At 37.1% G+C, this 20477-nt stretch overlaps 2 protein-coding genes across 9 annotated transcripts in view; both read left to right on the plus strand.

The window, feature by feature from the left end:
* esyt2b (extended synaptotagmin-like protein 2b) overlaps window positions 1-20477 on the plus strand; it is an 846120-nt gene that overhangs the window by 501946 nt on the left and 323697 nt on the right. The window lies entirely within an intron of this gene.
* Window positions 1-20477, plus strand: part of sorcs2 (sortilin-related VPS10 domain containing receptor 2) — a 306229-nt gene that overhangs the window by 93319 nt on the left and 192433 nt on the right. For all 7 annotated transcript variants that reach the window (XR_015496019.1, XM_087261591.1, XM_087261592.1 and 4 more), the window contains one exon: window positions 71-138. Coding sequence is in view for 4 of the 7 variants with exons in the window: in XM_087261587.1 (XP_087117713.1) it covers window positions 71-138 (68 nt within the window). In the remaining 3 variants the exon portion in view is untranslated. The remainder of the gene's footprint in view (window positions 1-70; window positions 139-20477) is intronic.

The raw sequence follows: 20477 nt of genomic DNA on the forward strand, positions 1-20477 counted from the left end.
AGTAGTGAACAATGTAAAATTTGTTATACTTATATGCTATATGTATTGATACTTATTTTCTTCTTCACAGGTCATCCTCATTCTTACCAAATATTACCATGCAGACTCCAACAAAGTTCTGGAGAGTTCCTTGTGGAGGTAAGTGACAGAAGATTTTTTTTTTCAGCTCAGATTTTGGTTAAAACATTTAAAGCCTACAGACTCTCACATAAAAGCAATTTTTTTAATGATGGGTTGGGGGAAAATTCCCTTGTGGCGGATTGAGATGACAACAGTCAATTTGTAATTCAAATGATTTTCCCTAGAGATTCCCCAGTGGAATTTTTCAAGCTTTTCTATTGATTTATTTCATGCCAATTGTAAAGATTTCTTGTGGAAAGTATTAAATGCGATAGCTTTAGTCAGATTAAGTTAAGCTTTGCTATTCAACCATGTGTGTGCAGTTTGAGGGGGAATAAAATATGTTTTTTTACTTTTAAGTATTGTGCTGCTAAAAGAAAAGCAAATGAAGTATTGAATTGTATTATTATTTTAATAACCAGAATATGCACATTACATTGTTAAACCTACTTTACAATATACACAGTTTGCTTGCTTGAATTGTTAACCTCGGATTCTTTGTGCAAATGTCATTACATGTCTTCAAACATATCCATTTATTATCCTCAAATGTTTAATATATGAAAAGTTATCTTTGGCTAAGATTATAAAATACTAAAATAGCTATAGGAATATCATACTCCAAAGGATCTGTTACATGATATATTAATTTTAAAATGCTCATAGTTACATTATTTTTTAAAAAGATTTATTTATTAGATTTTTATAACAGTTAACAAACAAAAGCAACAGAGAAAGTAACAGTACAAATAGAAAAACAAAAAAAACAAAAAAACATTACAAACAGTTGAGGAGACTTTCACTGCAACAAAATCACCGCCTAGCTAATATTGACAGAAAAGCTTTTAATTCAGAAAGATAAAATGATAAATCACAGTAAGGGGGTAGAACTCCAAACAGGCCAATTTACAGAAAAGGATAAATTTTAACAGATGTCATTTCTTAAATGAATCAAAAACAGACTCCCAAAAACAAAACAAAGCAGGACCGGTCCAGAACGTGTGAACTAGAATTGCAGATTCAGCTGGACATTTGTCATAGATGGATCAATAGCAGGTAACATGCGAGCCAGTTTACACTTGGACCAGTGAACTCTTTGGACTACTTTGCACTGTAGAATCCCATGATGAGCACATACAGATGATGTATGGACCTTTTGTAAAATAGTTGACCACATATCTTCTTCTATGTCTATGTTGAGATCCCTAGTCCAAATTAAATGCAAACTTTCAGAGGTAGAGGGATAAGACGTGAGCAAGGAGTTGTAAATCTTAGAGATTCCATTTTGACCACGTTGATGCTAGAGATGGTTAGATCAGGGTAGTAGGGTGGTAAATTAGGGAATCCTAGAAAGTGCTTACGGACAAAATCCCGAATCTGAAAATATTAAAAGTTGTGACTTTGGTAGAGTAAACACTCAAGTTAGTTGTTCAAATGTTGCAAAAAAAAAATGATCATGTAGAGACATTTTATAGAAACAATTCCACATCTCACCCATGTTACAAAATCATAGTTACATTTAAATGTTAAATTGTTTGTATTTTGTTGGTCGTTTTTTCCACTTGAGTGAATGTTGCCATGTATAGCTGAAAAGCCTGAAAATGTGAACAGCATGATGATAAAAATGCCAATTTTTCTCTTTATTACCACTCCTGTTTAAACTATAGGAACAAGAGAATTGCCCATTGCATAAAGGGCTGTATATTATGCTTTTGTAAGCATGGTTTATTACAAAGACTATAGAACATACAAGTCACTTTTTTTAATGGGGAAAAGTGTAACGGTCAATATGCTAAATAAAGCACCACCTACTAGTACAGGAACCAATCATCGATCGCTACATGACGAATAAAGCCCACCTCCTAGTACAGGAACCAATCATTGGTTGCTCTTTGGCAAATAAAGCCCACCCTCTTGTACAAGAGCCAATCATCTATAGTCTGACAATAATCCGAGGTAGGGGCTCGGACCACACATGAGTTTTTGCAGATTTTCTGTGGTTTGGATGTTTAAAATGAAACTAAAGAGACAGTTGTTGTTTAATTTTATTGGTGATTCCTAATATTAAATTTAATGGTAAGCTTGGCAAGCAGTTTTGGAAAATTTGATGTTTTCCCATTCAGACAGAATGCCTGAGCATACTGCCCGAGAGGCGTTTCAAAGATGCCCACTGAGTGAAATGACTTGCTTAAAGGGACTTTGTTTATTAACAAGACTACTAATAATTAGGTGTTACTGTTTAAATGATTACATATCAGATGAAATCATTGAACACATACGATATTTATGATTGATTTGAAACCAATACACACATGAAAAATGACCAATCAGTGAGTGAAAAAGGCAGAAGAAGCCAAAGTACAGCTTTCGACTTGTATAAGAAACAGCTCAGCAGAGAGAAAAAGAGATGCCAGTGAGTGCTGGAGGTCTGATGGCCCGATGGCCTTTACCACAGTTGTCCAGGAAGACAGAGCTCAGGTAAAGAGGAACAGCAGAAGGCGAGAGCAGATGCCAGTGAAAAGAGAGTGAATGTAGGTGACAGAGGTCTTTCATCCTTTCTTTGACCACTAAACCACAGTTCACAACATTCAAACTGAATCAGCAGACCGCAGCTGACCCTCATTGTAAAACATTTCACCCAACAGGCTTTTACTGTCAGCGCCTCTATGAGCATAACCCCCTCCACCCGCCCGAAGGGTCCCTTCTGGAATCCCTAAGACATAAACAAGCTCCTTTGTTCATTTTAAACCATGCAATTTTGCAATCTAAGAAGCAGAAGTTCATGTAGAGAGCGTAGCGAGTACATCATTTGGAAATTACCATTGTTTATGCCTGGATCTGTCTCTGGTGTTGCTTTCTGGAGTCCTCCAGGCTGTGATAAACGAGTCCAGTGCCTTTGCAGTGAACTTAGCGATGACTTAATTAGGACTGCTAAGGGCTTTACTAGACCGTGAGTTAATTGCCTCACACCATCCACTTATTAGCAACTAACCCTGACCGTGTAATGACCGCCAGCCAGGTCTTTGTTTGTTTTGCTCTGTTTGAAGGGCTTTGCAAACCTATGCGAAGTTAGGCTTAATCACCAACCTACTGTGAAGCAAGCGTTTTTGTTGCAGTTTTTATAGCGAGGTTTAAAGATTGAGGCCACTGGAGTGTGAAAAGAAGATGGAGCTAAAAATAAAGTGCTGCATATGGAATAATTGATGGCATGTTTGTTCCAATGCTCTCATTAGCCTGTCTGTCTGAGGTTGATACGAGGGGGCGAATTAATTTTACATCGGGTCTCAGAATATATCGGTTGCACAGCTGCCTAATGACCAGGTGGAATGATAAACACTGTCTTTTTCCCAGCTAGAGCTTCAGCATTTAGCGCGCCCCATGTTGCATGCGGGCAAACATGGTGGAAATGTGCACTGGAGGAGGTGTGTTTTGAAAGAAAGGGCACAAGACTGTACTTGACATGTGTTTGGGCAGGTAGGGTTCCTCTGTGGCCATCTGGAGATTTCTTTATGGCAGGAAGGCTAAATTATAGTGCACCGCTTCCTCCTTTAGTCATCTCTTGGTGGTACTTCAAACGTCTTCTAGCATGTGCCTTCATTTATTTGAGTCTTAAACATGTCATATTAGTAGCGACTGCTGTATCTGTCTTGAAAAAGGTGCAGAGTTGCCGTACGTTAACACATGGTGCTTGTCCTGAACAGTTGGCGAAAACGGCCGCTTCACTGTCACGCCTCTCATGCAAGAAAATGTTTCAGCAATGCAGATGGCACTCCTGAAAAAAAAATCAATGTTCTAGAATAAATGAATCGAATTAGTAAAATTTTCTCTTACTTTATTCATGATATTCATAGAGCCGCCGAATCCCAGACTTCAAAGACTGGTCCATCATTAAGCAGACAGCCAGTCTTTCTCTACATGTCATTCGATGAATTATGGAGAGTCTACCGTGTTGATGTTTTAATTGTTGTTGTTCAGCTCATAAATTATGTACTGAGGTTATGATGGAGCGGTCTGAATTCAAGGACATAAGGAGCTGATAAATTGGATTAAACCAGAGACCAAAGTTCAGCTCAGGTCACGCTGCTTTTTCGTCTTTGGTTTAAAGCTGAGCATTATCTGCATCATGGTAGAAAAGTTTGTTAACCTGTTAGCCAGCACTCACTTTTGAGCATTTACACCTACCTAATTGAAACAGTAACAGTTCTTACAGCCTTATTCCAAAATGGATTCAATTAATTTATTTCAAAATAAATTAATTTATTTCAAAATAAATTTATTTATTTCATCTCAAAATTTCACACACAATACACCATAATGACAATGTAATTTTTTTTAATTGTTGCAAATTTATTAAAAATAAAAAACCAGAAAAATCACATGTACATAAGTATTCAAAGCCTGTGCTCAATACTTTGTTGATGCATATTTGGCAGTATGATGCCACAAGCTTGGCACAGCTCTCTTTGGGAATGTTTGCCCATTCCTGTTTGCAGTACCTCTCAAGCTATATCAGGTTGGATGGGAAGCGACGGTGTACAGCTACTTTCAGATCCCTCCAGATATGTTCAATAGGATTTAGGTCTGGGCTCTGGCTGAGCCACTCTAGGACATTCACAGAGTAGTTGTGAGGCCTCTACATTGAGATTTTGGCAGTGTGCTTTGGTTCATTGTCCTGCTGGAAGATGAACCGTCGCCCCAATCTGAGGTCAAGAGCACTCTGAAGCAGGTTTTCATTCAGGATGTCTCTCTCTGTACATTGCTGCATTCATCTTTCCCCCTATCCCGACTTGTCTTCCAGTTCCTGCTGCTGAAAAGCATCTCCACAACATGATGTTGCCACCACCATGCTTCACTGTAGGGATGGTATTAGCCTGGTGATGAGTGGTACCTGGTTTTCTCCATACGTAACGCCTGGCATTTACTTCAAAGAGTTCAATTTTAGGCTTTTCAGATCAGAGAATTTTGTTTTTTATAAAAATATCATATAGTAGTATATATCTTATATAGGTTTGGCTTCTGTCTGGCCACTCTATCATACAGGCTTGATTGGGGGATTGCTGCACAGATGGTTGTCCTTTTGTAAGGTTCTCCTCTTTCCACAGAAGAACGCTGGAGCTCAAAAAGAGTGACTATCAGGTTATTGATCACCTCCCTGACTAAGGCCCTTTTCCCCAATCACTCAGCTTAGATGGCCGGCCAGCTCTAGGAAGAGTCCTGGTGGTTCCAAACATCTTCCTCTTACACATGATGAAGGCCACTGTGCTTATTGAAACTTTCGGAGCAGCAGAAATTTTTTTGTAATCTTCTTCAGCCTTGTGCCTACTGATAATTCCTTTGTCTTCATGCTTGGTTTGTGCTTTGACATGCACCGTCAACCCTGGGACCTTATATAAGCAGGTGTAAGCCTTTTCAAATCATGTCCGATCAACTGAATTTACCACAGGTGAACTCCAATTAAGCTGCTGAAACATCTCAATAATGATCAATGGAAATAGAATGTACCTGAGCTCAATTTAGAGCTTCTCGGCAAAGGCTGTGAATACTTATGTACATGTGATTTTTATTTATTTTTAATATGCACTGTAAACCATTTTGTATTTTGTTCTAGTCAATCGTTCATTTTGTCATAATTTGAAATATTCCGTCTCCATGTACTTGCAAAAACATGAAGATGGTACTTAAAGAATTGTTTGTATGTTAGATGTTTTTTTTACAGAAATTGTGTACATGTCTAGAGCTTAATTAATTGCATAATTTGTAAAATTTATTTTTACTATTTTTTATGTAATTAATAACACAAAATCAACAACACTGGATGCACTTTGTAAACCCGAGTGTCCGTAACACTTTTAATAGCCATTATAAGGTACGTTGTTGTAACATGTATAATGAAGGTGCAGAATCTGGGCCATCATAAAAGAAAGACATCAAAGCAGATTCAAAAGAACCTAGAGAGGCACTTTAAAAATTCATGATAGCACTAGATTAGTTAGCAGTAGCACTAGCAGACTATAGGCGCCTGAAAACATGTTCTCAGTATAGCTGTGAGAGTGAGATCATTTGTTCATAAGACCAGGTTGAGGTGAAGGACGGGTGCTGGAACAATTGAGTGAGGCAAACAAATGTTAACATTGCATTGTGACGCTTCATTTTGCTGATGGCGTCTTAGCTTAGCATTTTATTTTTGCTACAGTGTTTTACACAGCCTTTTATTTTTAACTCACCGTGTTTGCTTCTACACTCCTGCTCTTTATTTGTTGTTATTGACCTCTGTGTCAGTAGAGAGAGGACAGGGAACACAGCGAGTCCCTGTGATCAATGAATATGGGATTATGCGTGTGTGTATGTGTGTGTGTGTGTGTGTTTCCTCTGAGGGCTTGACTTTATGGAGAATGATCCCGTAGAGCAGAAAGATGTTTACAGCAGTGGTTGATCTTAGGCTGTTAATGTGATTGTTTAAATGTAAGTGATCTCACATTAAACTTTAATTACATTTAGTATTATTTGTAATTACAGGATTTCTTTTTGATCAGCACAGTCGTTCTTCAGAGTGATATTAATCTAAATTATCCCACTCTGAAGTGGGATTAATTCTCTCTTTTGAACTTGATTTAAGTGCAGAGTCAGCAGTTAAACAAGCGCTTCTCCACCAGCAAGATCTGACTTGTGTTCCCTAATTTTAAACATTTAGCACAGATGGGGTTTCATCTCACCAGCGCTTTCACCAGTGCACATGCATAGCTGAAGTTTTGCATATTTATGTATTATTAAAATATTGTAAAAAAAGTAACACTCCTAGTTCTGACAGTAAAGTAACCTTAAAGGGACAGTTCACCCAAAAAGGGTGATTTTTATACATTTCCATGTATTTCAGCAAAAAATCACTGATCTACCACTGAAGAAAAAAAGTCACATTTTGGATGACCTGAGGTGAATAAATTAGCAGAAATTAATATATTTTTGTGATGATTTTTATGTCAAAATAAATTTCCTTTTACCCAGCTTATTGTTAATTTGCTGTAAGGGCATTTCTCCATGAAAAATGTAAAAACTGACTACGTTTACATGGACATCAATAATCAAATTATTTGCCTAAATCTGAATAAGACTATAATATGATTAAGGGGTTTACATGAGTTGCTTTTCGAATGTTCCCTTCATGATCCTGTTTTACATGTTATAGCACATAATTCGATTAGCATCATTGCGTCACCACACTATCCACGTTTTCATCTAGAGTTTCATGTAATTTTGGTGTTTTATGTTTACTTTGTCGACTTTAACTGCAGTTTGACACTTTCACTTTCATTCAGGAACATTTCAATCATCAATCACCCCTGACAAATAGGGACTAAGCCAAAAGAAAATGAATGAATGACTTTTTATCTTGATAGCTAAAGTTTGACTTGTCAAAGACTTGCCAAAATACACAATGATTTCAAACAAATATATACATTGGTGGTGCTTGTAAAATGAGGAATTTGATGGAACATTTGGCTTTTAGACTTGCAGTTAAGCTAAACTTAAATTTTTACTAAACAAGTATACTCCTAACTGTCACAACACTGTAATGTGTTTGTATTTTTAGGTTAGAAGCTATTTTAAATTTGAAATTAGCTGTCACTACAGAAACTGCTGCTTCATATGTAAGTTACTGATTTCTTGTTAATCCTGCTTAACCAGACCATTGACTCTTTGACTCTTAGCATGATGAGGTCTGGGTTTTGTAGTAATTTCAGTTGGCCAAGGATTCCTGACTTACTGTAGGTAGATAGAGGCCATCAAAGGCCTGATTTACACTGCACTGTTCAAGTGACTCAATTCTGATTTTTTTCTACCATGTGACACAGATCGGATATGGCTCATGTACGTGTAAGCAGGAACAAATCACATGGATTTGATTTACTCAAATCAGATTCAGGCCTTGTTCATACGTGGAATTTTATCTGATCTGTGTTCTCGTGTCTGCAGTGTAAGCAGTTTGATCGGATTTTCACCTGTCAATCCGAGAGTCCCAAACCTTCAATCTCATACACTAAACAGTTTTTATATTGTCACATAGCACAGGTATTTAAGCATGAGAGCGAGAGAGCGCAATGTTCACCACGTAACCAATATAAACTAATATAAAACTAGTGCATAGCTACATCACGTGCATAAATCACGCCATGGACATTGCATTAAGATGCCTAAAGGTTTAAAAAAGCGTATATTTCAAAAGAAGATGGACAAACAAGAACCATTCTGTCATAAACCATAGTAAAACAGCTTGTCAAAAGCTGCGAACAGATTACATACAGCAATAGAGAAAAGAGAACTCTTTAATTATCAGCTGTTAGTCAGCGCCCGCTCTTTTTTTTCCTGGTCATTGCAGCTTTGCCGTGTGCTTTTAAAAGATGATGTAAGCAGGTCATCAAAAAAATCGGATAGAGTCTCAAAATCGGAATTGACTATCAAGATCTAGAATGTCTAGAACATGTCTTTGTTTTCTGATGGAGCGTCAACAGCTTCTGGGAAGTCAGCCAATCAGATGTAGACTGCAGACTTCACTGATGTGTTTTCAATTTTGGTGTGGTTTGATCATTCAACATTTAATGAATGTGGGAGGTTTGTGGTTTGACAACTTGGAAATGACACAATCTTGTTCAGTAATAACATTTAACTGCCCATAATATGCTAGTCATGTTTGGATCCCATACCATCCCCTTGGGTGAGGGAGACTGAGTTTGAAAACCTCACTGAACAATTAGTTAATTGGACTATGAATCTCCATGTTTGATATTTACCTCAATCGCTGTGACAGTTCATAGTATTTGTCCATGCTCATCGTATTCAGTTTGATCCTGTGCTGTTTATAAACGGTACAAATTCTCTCCTGCCAAAGTCTCACCTGTTGTCAGTCTCAACTGACTGTAAACCAAAGATCCGTGATTTGGAAAAACTCCTTGCGGTTTACTGTTGTTTATGATGAGAACAGTTTTATGCACCGCTTCGGGATGTCAATAAATGTGCTTTCTCTCAGGCTTGTAAAATAACCCGTGGAGCTTTCTTTATTGATTGCAATTTTTCCCCCTGATGTATATAAATGACCACTTCTTAGAGTCTCTTTAGCGAAGTCCCAGTCGCGCTGAAGCTGATTGTGCATTTCTGAGAGCCTAGACGCAAGCGGCCGAATGAATTCTGATGTTTTTATCAAAATAACGGGAGTGAACAGACAGCAAGCTGTTGTGCATGCAGACGCAGGAATACACTCTGGAAGCAGAGCAGCACTTCCAATCACACCTTTCAAATGCATTTTGTGTTTCACACTCACTCATACACGTCTCGTGCAGATGGGATTTATAATTCATGTGTTCTTCACACATCTTTTGAACTGCTGAAGAAGGATTGCCAAGAGACATTCCCCCCCATCATGCCTTACTAATACACGCACACATGCACACACGCATAATTCTCAAGGGGATTTACTCCTCCATAATACATGAAGAGATTCTCCAGCATCCCATCAACCCACACCCCTCTGACCCCCTGTGCCTCCAACAAGTGTAATTAAGGGTCCTTGGGGGAGGAAGCCATAGCCAAATGAAATCACTTCAGGCGATGCCTCCCGGGCCACCGGCCTATTTTAGAGACTTTAAAAAATGATTTTAGTATCTCAGTATCCCAGCTGTTTATGGCTTCACTTTGCCCCTTAGTTTCATCTTTTTGTTTCCACCTTTGTTGTGCTTGTGTTTTTTTCACAGCTGCTGCGTCTCTCTGTATCTTTGTTTATGCCGTCGCCCATCGCTCAGCCCACACAGAATCAGCCCAGAAAGCTCTGCAGATTCCAGCTGAATTGAAGCGTCTGTCATTGACAGGGTTCTACACATCATCCCTCCTCGGCCGTATTTGTTTATTAAATATTTACTGTAAGCTATTCTGTTTATCACTGAAAGTGTAGTACTGTCAGGTCAGCTTGGCACATCAGATTTAACGAAATTCTACAGTTTCCTCAAATCAGCGTGGGAAAAGGGCAAAGAAATCAGCAACAGATGCAGTGCAGATTTACCCATCACTCTGATAATCAGAGCTGCAGCAAAAACAAAACAAATGTAGATGTTTTTGAGTCTTATTCTAAGTAAAACAGTAAAATAGTATTGTTATGAAATATTATTAACATTTAAAATGAATATTTGGAGTATTAAAACAATAAGTTTTACACGTTACAATTGATTCAACCATTTTGTTTGCTTCCATCTTGTGCCAGACACTCAAGTATGTATTCATGGACAATCAAATATATGTTCAATACTATTCAATTCAATTCAATTCTTGTTTATTTCAATAGCACTTTTACAATGTAGATTGTGTCAAAGCAGCTTGACATAGAAGTTCTAGTAAATTGAAACTGTGTCAGTCCAGTTTTCAGAGTTGAAGTTCAGTTTAGCTCAGCTCAGTGTGGCTTAATTTTCAATGCTGAAAGTCCAAACACTGAAGAGCAAATCTATCTATGCACAGCTCTATACGTTTCAACCAAGCAAGCCAGTGGCAACAGGCTACCCCAATTTATAAAAGTTAAGGAAAAAAAAAAAACAGCTCAGTTGAGCACGCCCATTTCTCCTCTGGCCAAACTTCTGCAGTCTAGGTTCAGGAGGCTGGAGATTGAGATAGAAGCAGTAGTGATGTTTCTTACAACCAGTACCGGTTTCAGCATGTCATAACTGTACATTGCTTCAGAAGTTTAGATTAATAATTATTTTTTATCTGTTTTCATTTATTCTTTCATTCATACATTCATTTTCCTTCAGCTTAGTCCCTTATTTATCAGGGGTCAACACAGTAAAATTAACCGCCAACTGTTCCAGCCATGGAACCCAGTTCATGGAAACATCCATACACTCTCATAGTCACACACACTACAGCCAAGTTTATTCAATTCACCTTTAGTGCATGTCTTTGGACTGTGAGGAAACCTCATCACTAAGAGAAAACCCATGCAAACACGAGGAGCTCATGGAAACTCCACACAGAAATGCCAACGAGACTTGAACCAGCGATTGTAAAAATGAATTCTTAAGCTGCATTTCTGCAATCCTCATCTAAACCACCACATTACAGTGACCTTCTCGCTGTGAAGCAACAGTGTTTAACACTGACCCACTGTGCAGCCTTATCTGGTTTCACATACCTGCTATTGTCACTGTCTGTTTAGCAGTTTATTGGTATGTCCAAGATTGTGCGCAAATGTCCTCAGTGATAAAAACTTGATTTACATTCATTGATTTTGTTTTTCATTTTGTTTTTGAAATGTTACAAATCTAAATAAAAGTTGAAATTAATTAGCCTGTATTCTAAATTGATTAAAAAACATGTTTACTGATCTTTTACCTGTATTAAAAAAATGATTATGTACTGTGTTACAATTAAAGCAGCATGTGTCTTGCTATAAAAATACAAATTCTGACTGCTTCAAAATGTATGACTTAAACACACAAAAATAACACAATGCTGTCTCTGTTTGTCGTGGTACATGTTGGGGTTATTTGTGGCCAGCTATAATGTGCATATTTGAATTGATTTAAACATTGATTTTAGTTTGTCAATATTATATGTGTGTGTTGGTCGGATGATGATGCAACTTTTTTTCAGGTTTTTTTACATTTAACCCAAAATCATTCCCTAAACCCAACTATAACTTTAGTTGCAAAACTAAATTCTACTTTGGAAGGCCCAGTAGGTTTTCATGTAAAGCTTGAAGTTTTGTAAAAAGCTCATATCAATAAAATAGCTCAATTGATGTTGCTTGCTGAAAGACTCTTGCTGGAGGCTGTTCTTTTCATTGCATGTGAATGAATAGGAACCTTGGCTCTAAATGTCCAAATCATAGTTGTATATTTACTAAGATATCAACAACTTCAAGTGTGCTGAGAACTTTGGTTGTGTATGATGAAAGAAGTGTCCACCAAGCACTGTGCATGATGAACAGTTGACAAACTTACTTGGTTTTGCCTGTACTGTAAGAAACAAAGTTCACAGACTTTGTTGGTTCATCCATTGGCTCATCAATGATTCATCTTGCTGTATGGATTATAAAATCAGATGTGCACAAAAAATGCTTGCAAAATATTTTGGACCAGATGAATGTAAAAAGTGATTTTTTTTTGCAAACAAAGAGAATGAATGGATGAAAGAGTTTCTCAGTGACTGATTTTTTTTTTATTTCTGTTTGTAAACTGTAATCCTTTCCTTGAATCTTTCTCTTTTGCTTCTTCATCGACTCTGAGTTGTTGAATAGTTAATCCATGTGCTGACTCTTCTCCTGCATGCATATTGTATGGTTCCAGTGGTGTTTCTACAGAACCAGTGAGAAAAATAAGATCTGGAAGAATAACATAAACTGTAGGTCTGTGTCTGTGAGGGTGTTGTTTTTAAACTGCGCTGATGACCTGAAACAAAGACCTCGAGCCAGAGACCTTCTGTGCCCTTCTGTCTTTCTCGCTCTCACACATGCGCATTCACACATGAAAAGGAGCGAACATGGAAAATACGCTATTGCAGAAAAGGGGGTAAATAGTTCAGGGAGGCAAATCATGCAAGTTTCTCCACATTCACAAGGGATAAAACAACCGGAAGAGCTTTCTGCAACACAGGCTCATTGGAAATACAGGCTTAAGCCTACATTTTTGTAAAACTGCAAAAATAAAAAAAACTAAAACTATTTCAATCAGATAGGTTTAACTGTAGTCTAGATAAAATGGACACTATGGAGCAGTATGAGGGCAATAACGTTTCTTTCTTTTCGCATTTATAATAGTTGCATGGACATGTAATTGGTTAATAAAGGATTGTATTTGTGCAGTTCTCCGCACAACACAGAATACCACAAAACAATTATTGAATTGAATATTGAGTTTGCCTCATCTATCTATCTCCATATGTACAACTTTTCTTTTGTCGTCAATTTGCTTGGTGTCCCACTTCGTATGGTGTTATTCTTGTTAGGCAGAGTGGTCGGTTTGAGTGGGGTGAAGCACTGTATAAAACAGATAAAAGCAGTTTAAATTCTAGGTAAAACTATAGTCAGAATGAGCTTTTGTCTTATGTTTGCTTTTGAAGACACTATTGGTTGGGTTTAGGGAGGGTGGTTCACTGATCTAGCCCTGGAGGCACAGGGCGTCAACATGATGACAGATTGACATTGTACCCAAGTGGCAACCTCCTGCTCTCAATCGTGAAGCCAATATGGAAGTATCTGAAACTTCTGGCTGAATAGTCGCTGAGCACAGCATATACATCGAATTTAGTTTGTTTTATGTGGCTTTACACACTCAATTGCCTTTTGGAATCATTTCCTGCAATTATCTTACTTTCTTAATTGTGCTCAGAAACCCTTCAATTTGCCTCCATTTCCAGGTGAGTGAAATGATATACTTATACCATCTCTGTAACTGACTTATTTAGGATCATTTATCATTTATATTTTTCTTTAGACCTGTTACAGCTACAGTTTTATGCTTGCATTTTATAAATAGCCTTGCATTTACTAACACAGACTATATTTGAAGTGTTTGGAAGTAATTCGCACATTCCTCCTGTTGAAAAACGTCATAAGAACAATGCTTAGTGGCTTAATGTATTACAACAATGTTTTTTAAAAGAATAAACACTTTATTGATATAGTGTACAACCAAGCACGTGTGGCCAGAACAAAAACGAATCTCAGGTAATGGAAGTATGAAGCATTTCTCCTAAAGAAAAGTCTGCCTAAGCAAAATGCTAGCAGGCATCTTTAGCTCCACTAATGCTCTGCCTCTTTGTCGTTTTTTAGTCAGTACCAGTTGGTGTGATGACGCACAAATGCACAAAATGGCGACAATTGGCCATGCCTACTTGTAGCTTCGTTTGCCCTCCAATGGGTGATGTCACAGATACTACGTCCATATCTGTTACGGTTTATGGTTTTACCCCAACGTTATGGTGTCCCACCACCATTTGTCTGGAAATGAAAATCAAGTTGAGGTCAGAACCCAAATGCCAGGACAATGTCAATAATGTCAAAGTCTAACCAAAATCAACCAAATATCGATGTCTAATGATGTTGATAAATAAAATTAATGTTGTGTGGATGTTACAACTATCACCTCTATCAAATGTTGGATTTTGGTTTGATGAAAAAATTTCAATATTTGACGTCAATATGTTGCTGGTTTAAGATGTTGGCTAGACGTTGAATTTTGTCAACTTTTCACCACAACCTAAAATCAACCAATATTAACATATTGAACGTCAAAATAACATTGTTCTTAGATGCTAGATAGACATTAATTTTGGTTACCTGACATCACGACTTAAATCTAACCTAATATTAACGTCTTAGGACGTTGTGTGCCTGCTGGGAGGTGATCTGCACAACAAAAGCCCTGCCTTCTTGTGAACTTATACAAGAAGGATGTGTATCTAAAATGTTTATAAGAAAAAAGTACAACAAAACATACCCAAAGTAACATTTGAGGCTCCCTAAAGGTATAGACAGCTCCCTCTACTGGAGTTGTCATCTGAAATATGTAACGAAACTTACCTGGAGCAACATATTTTATATTAGCAACAATGTAGACTGAGGCATGTATTTTTATTGAGAGTGGGTTCATCTTTCCTCAAGAATCTAAACTGACGTGGTATTTTTGGCATGGCGTATCTAACATTTTCCCATCTCAGTGACTGAGTGTGTGTCACATTACATGAAAGAAGCAGCAATGAGTGACGGTGATGATGCTGCCGTTCACAGTGACTCTATTTACACATCAGAACTGCTGATGATCATAATGAAGGCAAATGAACGCACACAAACACACAGGCAGTAAAATATTCATGTGCAGTTCAACGTAGTGTAGCATCAGTACCTTTGTTTTTAATATGTACAGTATACTAGTGCATGGACTATCTTTGTGCAGTATTACCTTGTTCATTATTGCAAAGAGGCATTGTGAGAAAGACTTTAGATAAAGAGATTTGATTGAGCGAGGTATTGAGTAAATCACCCCACAGACATATGCAGTTAAGTGGAAAGATGGCTTTTCAAAATAATTTTAGTCCCCAGCTGGTTTCTTGCACTTTTCAAGTGGTTCTGCATTTACATTGTCAAGGCTGCTGACTCATAAATATTTTCATCCACTCTGCTGTTTCTGTGGCAGAGGAAACCACAGGGTGTGAGGCATGATAGACAGACACAAGGAGTCTGTCAGATTGTTGTCTGAGACAAAACGCAGCACATATGAGTTGATGTGGTGAAAAATCGGTTGAATTGTTGGTTTAAAATATAGAAGTGCAGGGCCTAAAATGAACACTCGCCAAGCACTAAGTGCAAATAGAATCCCAGTCTGAGAGTTTAGAAGACTTTGTTGCTTCTCAGTTAGCAGATGATTATATATATATATATATATAGCAATGTATGAGTACAATAAATTATTTACCAATGAACAATGCTGTGATACTGTATACATTATGTGATGTGTTGCACTTGATTGATGTCAGCATCTCAGAGCAGGTTTGATGCAGCACGATTAAAATAGTGTTCCGTACAGGGCACATAACTTATTCACCGGGAAAAATTGACATTGCTTTAAGTCTTATTAAAAACCAGTGTCACAATATACTATTTTTGTGTATAATTTTAAGTTAATGTTATAATTAATAATGTTTTTAAGAAAGTTTGAAATTATATAACTTACAATCATTTAATTTTAATATCGTCTTTTTTTGATTACAGCTTGACAATTTCACATATTAAAACATTAAATTCATGCAAATTAGCGATAACTTGACTAACCTTTTATCAATATAAGCATCATTATTGCACAAAGATTATCCAAACAGCGTTTGCAGCCTCTCCCAGTCTCTGAGGTGGAGAGTTGCACCATCCAGTCATCACCCACAACTGACGTTTAAAAATCCCCATTTCAAAGCATTTGTTCAACAAAAGATAATTTATTTAACAATTTTTGATAACACAATATTCATTTCATAAAGACTGTAATACTGTGTGATGCATAAATTCAATTCAAATGCATGTTGTGGTTGCTCTAAATGTCTCCCTTCCCAAGCGCCACTCGCCCCTTTAGCTTGCCCACTGTCGATTTTCAAGCGCATTAGCAAATTTTCTTGGAAACATATGGTAGGAGGGTCTCTGTTGTACTCAGGGGTAAGAGCGTAAGAAAATAAAGATTAAACATTTATATATTTTGTTTACGACCCTTAAGTCTTTATTCAGAGTTTGGCATGAAAAGGTAATATGTACAGAACATCATTGTGTACAGAATATAGTTAGTCTGCGTTAACACATTATTCCCCAATAACACAGGTAAAGACTAATCATCACCTTGGAATTATAAGGTTTTATCTGCGTTTTGAATGATTTTGAGAAATTGAGCTTTAAAGTTTTTGCATTCCATAGCATACAGTATGTGTGTAACATTTGTTTTCTTTAAATTAAAAATCTTAAAATTTAAACAGCTTATAAAAAAACATCCCATAATGTAAATAAGTTGTCATTTAATAAGAATATGTCAATAACTCAATTTTAACAAAAAAGTCAGAAAGAACCTTATAATTCTAAGGTGAGGAAATATTTAATTAATGGTGACAATTGGTCCCCAAACTAAAATGTGACAGTTATGAGACATTTGAGACACTAACATAACCAAAAATAAAAAGCATGTCAGATGTTGTTCATTATAAAAAAAAAAAAACCCTAAATAAATGTGAATTTGCTGAGGCGTTGTTTTTTTATGTGTATGGTTTGCCCTCCTCTAGATAGCTAAGTCAGTGTGTCTGTGTATGTGTGTCTGGGAAAAGGCAAAAAAGTAAGAAGGAAAGACATGTAAATCTGGAATGTGAATGGTTTTCGAAACTTGCTGAATGGAGTCAAACGCGTCGCCATCTGGAGAGAGTTTCACATTTCTGTGGACATTCCTTCAGTGACGAAAAACAGACTCGAACTAAATTACAGGCAGCTGCTGCTCTGAGAAATGCATAGGGTTGAGTGAAGAGGAGGAGAGAGTGAAAAAAAAAACACCAAGTGTCCCCACAGATTTGTTCTTCATTTTCTTTTGAGAAAACTGTGAATGCATTCAGAGCTTGAAAAACAATGCCGCTTCTCTTTCCACTCGCCTTTTCCTTTCTACCCTCTCCAGTTAAAACGCTTGGCTCGTCACCAGCAGGATTTCACCCTGTCTTTTTTGTTGCCGAAGTGAGGCTGAAGTTCCGGACCTCACAGCTCAGGGGCTAAACGCTGCTGACAGAGCCTCTGTAATTACGACACACACGGGACTTGTAGTTCTTTGCCTCTCGGCCCGCAGCGTCTAAAAATGATCTATAGGTTTGTGCAGGTTAAGTAGTATAAAACACAATCATAAAGAGGTTTCTGACAGGTGATTAAGAGAAGCATGTTTTTTGTGGTGTAGACATGTGTCTGCAGCTGCTCGGATATGCATATGCACACACTTTTTATTTCGTTTCATCAATCCTCACCACTTTTAATCCGCTCAACATGAATAATACATTCCTTCATTTCCTTCTGACCACACACATCATGCTCACCACTGACCGTAGCAATTTATTTCATACCAGATTACCGAGATCTCACCATGCTTCAGTAGTTGACCCATTTGACGATTTTCCCCTTTAAAATGTTATGATACTAGCTCTTGAAGTGCATCGAGTTTCATTTAGGGCTGTGTTGTGCTCTGACTTGAGTGGTCTCACACGGGTCCAGCTTTGAATTGAATCCCTCACACACACAGACACACACTAATGCTCAAGAGTGAGTGTTCAGCACGTTTCAGATGTGACTTGACCATGGTGCTGTGGGCTCAGTGGGAAACACTGAGGATCTACAGTCACACAACACGACGCAACACAGAGACTATCCATCTCTCTCACTTTTCCAGCAGACAGCCTGCTGCGTGTGTGTCTCCGTGTGTGTGTGTGTGTTTGGCAAAGGTGCTTGGCAGACAAGCCCATCAATGCTGTGAAAGTGTTTGCCAGGCTTTTATCAAACACCTCTGCTGGAGCTCATTGATTCAGCCCGGCAGGGTGGTCAAGCAAAAGAAATCCACGCTTTAACTTCGGTGCATGCGCTGTGCTGGTCTCTTGTATAATGATGTGTGGTCTTCGATTTGAACAGTGCGATGCGTAATCAACATTAGTAGAGGTACAAAACTGAACAACCCGTGTTGAAATGTTATTTTTCATTTTGTAAGAGAATGGTTTGGGGAAAACTTGAAGGTTCAGAGTGTGCAGAAACCTTATTGTGCTGCTGAACGCAGTGTGTTTGGACAGTGGCATAGCTTCAGGCACACACACTCACACACTGAATGCTCACTTTGCTGTGATCTCCTTCTTTCACTCCTTCTCCTGCTTTCTTTAAGACCAACACCTACACACACATGTACACAAGAAGATACGCAGGCAGGAGCAAGCTTGAAAAAGGGAAATTCACTGTGTGTAAATGTGCCATAGCACAGCTAGTTACTTTATTTTATGCAATGTTTAATGTTCAAACACATGCTAGAAGTTATATAATAGAATTAAGTTCAGACAAACTAAATGGCACACACACAAACATTTCGATACTGCAGGTGCTGTATGAGAAATAACTGTTTGTTTAGAACAAAAACTGATGGTGCTAGTTTAAGTTGTTGTTTTTTTAAAATAAATTTGGTTAGGCTTGATGTTATTTTAAATGTTGTTTATTGAAAATCAAGCATTGTTTGTTTTCGGTTCTGAATAGTCTTAAATTTGTTTTTGATATGCTCTAAATTATTTTTTGTGGAGTGAGGGGAACTGCAATGCTTTGTTTATAATGTGAACATTTCATTTTTATTTACAATATTGCTACCATAAAGACTTCTGTGCAAATGCTGCAGTCACAAATGTGATTTATAAAGCTTCGAAAGCTGCCTTTTTGAATGGTTTACATTGCATTGTGGCAAATTGGTATAATGTTGCTATCAGTATTATTTGCAGATTATATATATTATAGTAAAGGCTACCACATACAGTTGAAGTGCCCTAAATTATTAGCTCCCCTTTTATTTTTTCCCCAGTTCCTGTTTAACAGAGCGAACATTTTCTCAACACATCTCTAAACATAATAATTTTAATTATTTATCTCTAATAACTGATTTATTTTATCTTTGCCATGATGACAGTACATAATATTTGAATAGATATTTTTCAAGACTCTTCTATACAGCTTAAAGGGATATTTAAAGGTTAAGAGGTTAGGGTAATTATGCAAGTTATTGTATAACGATGGTTTGTTCTGTAGGCTATCAAAACAATATTCTAGCGGAAAGAAAACAAAAAAGACTTTCTTTAGACAAAATATATTATCAGACATACTGTGAAAATTCCATTGCTCTGTTAAACATCATTTGGGAAATATTTAAAATAGAGAAAGAAAATAGAGAGCTAATAGTTCTGAATTCAACTGTATGGTTCTGTGGTTTCTATAATGAGTCTAATTGATTAGTTTGAATACCTGTTTTAGGTGTGTTTAAAGCAGGTTGACGATAAACAAGGCAGTGACTCTACAAACATAGGTTTGAACACCCTACTACTATAGACCATTTCAATGTGGTGATGTAATTGTCCCATGAACATTTCCTGCTTGTTATCAAACTATTTCATAATTGTAACAAGAGACAGCTCCGTCATAACTTAATGTTAAAGCAGCTATCATAACATTATTTATCAATATGTGGCTCTTTTTATATTCTCTGAAGCTATAGAAAATAAAAATGTAAAACAGGAAATATACGTTGGGACTGTTGTTTTTGTTTACATCCCTCAAAATGGTCTATATACAGTATGTAATCTATGTCAGAATGTCCCTGTTTTCCCAAAGATATTGTTTTTTAACATAAATTAAAGCATGTATTTAGTGGAATAGTCTTATGCAGACCTCCTACCATGCTCATCTTGTGACCAGCACAAAAAGATCAATACTCTGTTTAAATCTGACGATGACGTCAGTACCACATCAGATGCCATTTATTCTGAAAATATGAAATCTGGCATGGTAAAAACCCCAAGAGATGTTTTATTCTCGAGTTAGATGTGATAAAACTCTGGCTAAAAGCTCCTCTTCACACATGAGCTGCAGGTTTGCTGTGTTTAATTTAATTCATAGCTTCTGTAATCCTTCAGAACTGCCTTGCATAAAGAGTACTCCTGCCCTCCAAGATACAATTAAAATATCTATAACCAATTTTCCATCCATTTTTTTGTAACATGACAAAAATCATTCAATTATTAAATAAAGATTATGTTCCATCGAGATATTTTGTTAATTTCCAACTGTACTTACCTTAATACTC

Source organism: Danio rerio, chromosome 7 (assembly GCF_052040795.2).
Source record: "Danio rerio strain M-AB ecotype USA chromosome 7, GRCz13ab, whole genome shotgun sequence".
In the NCBI taxonomy this organism is placed as follows: Eukaryota; Metazoa; Chordata; class Actinopteri; order Cypriniformes; family Danionidae; genus Danio; species Danio rerio.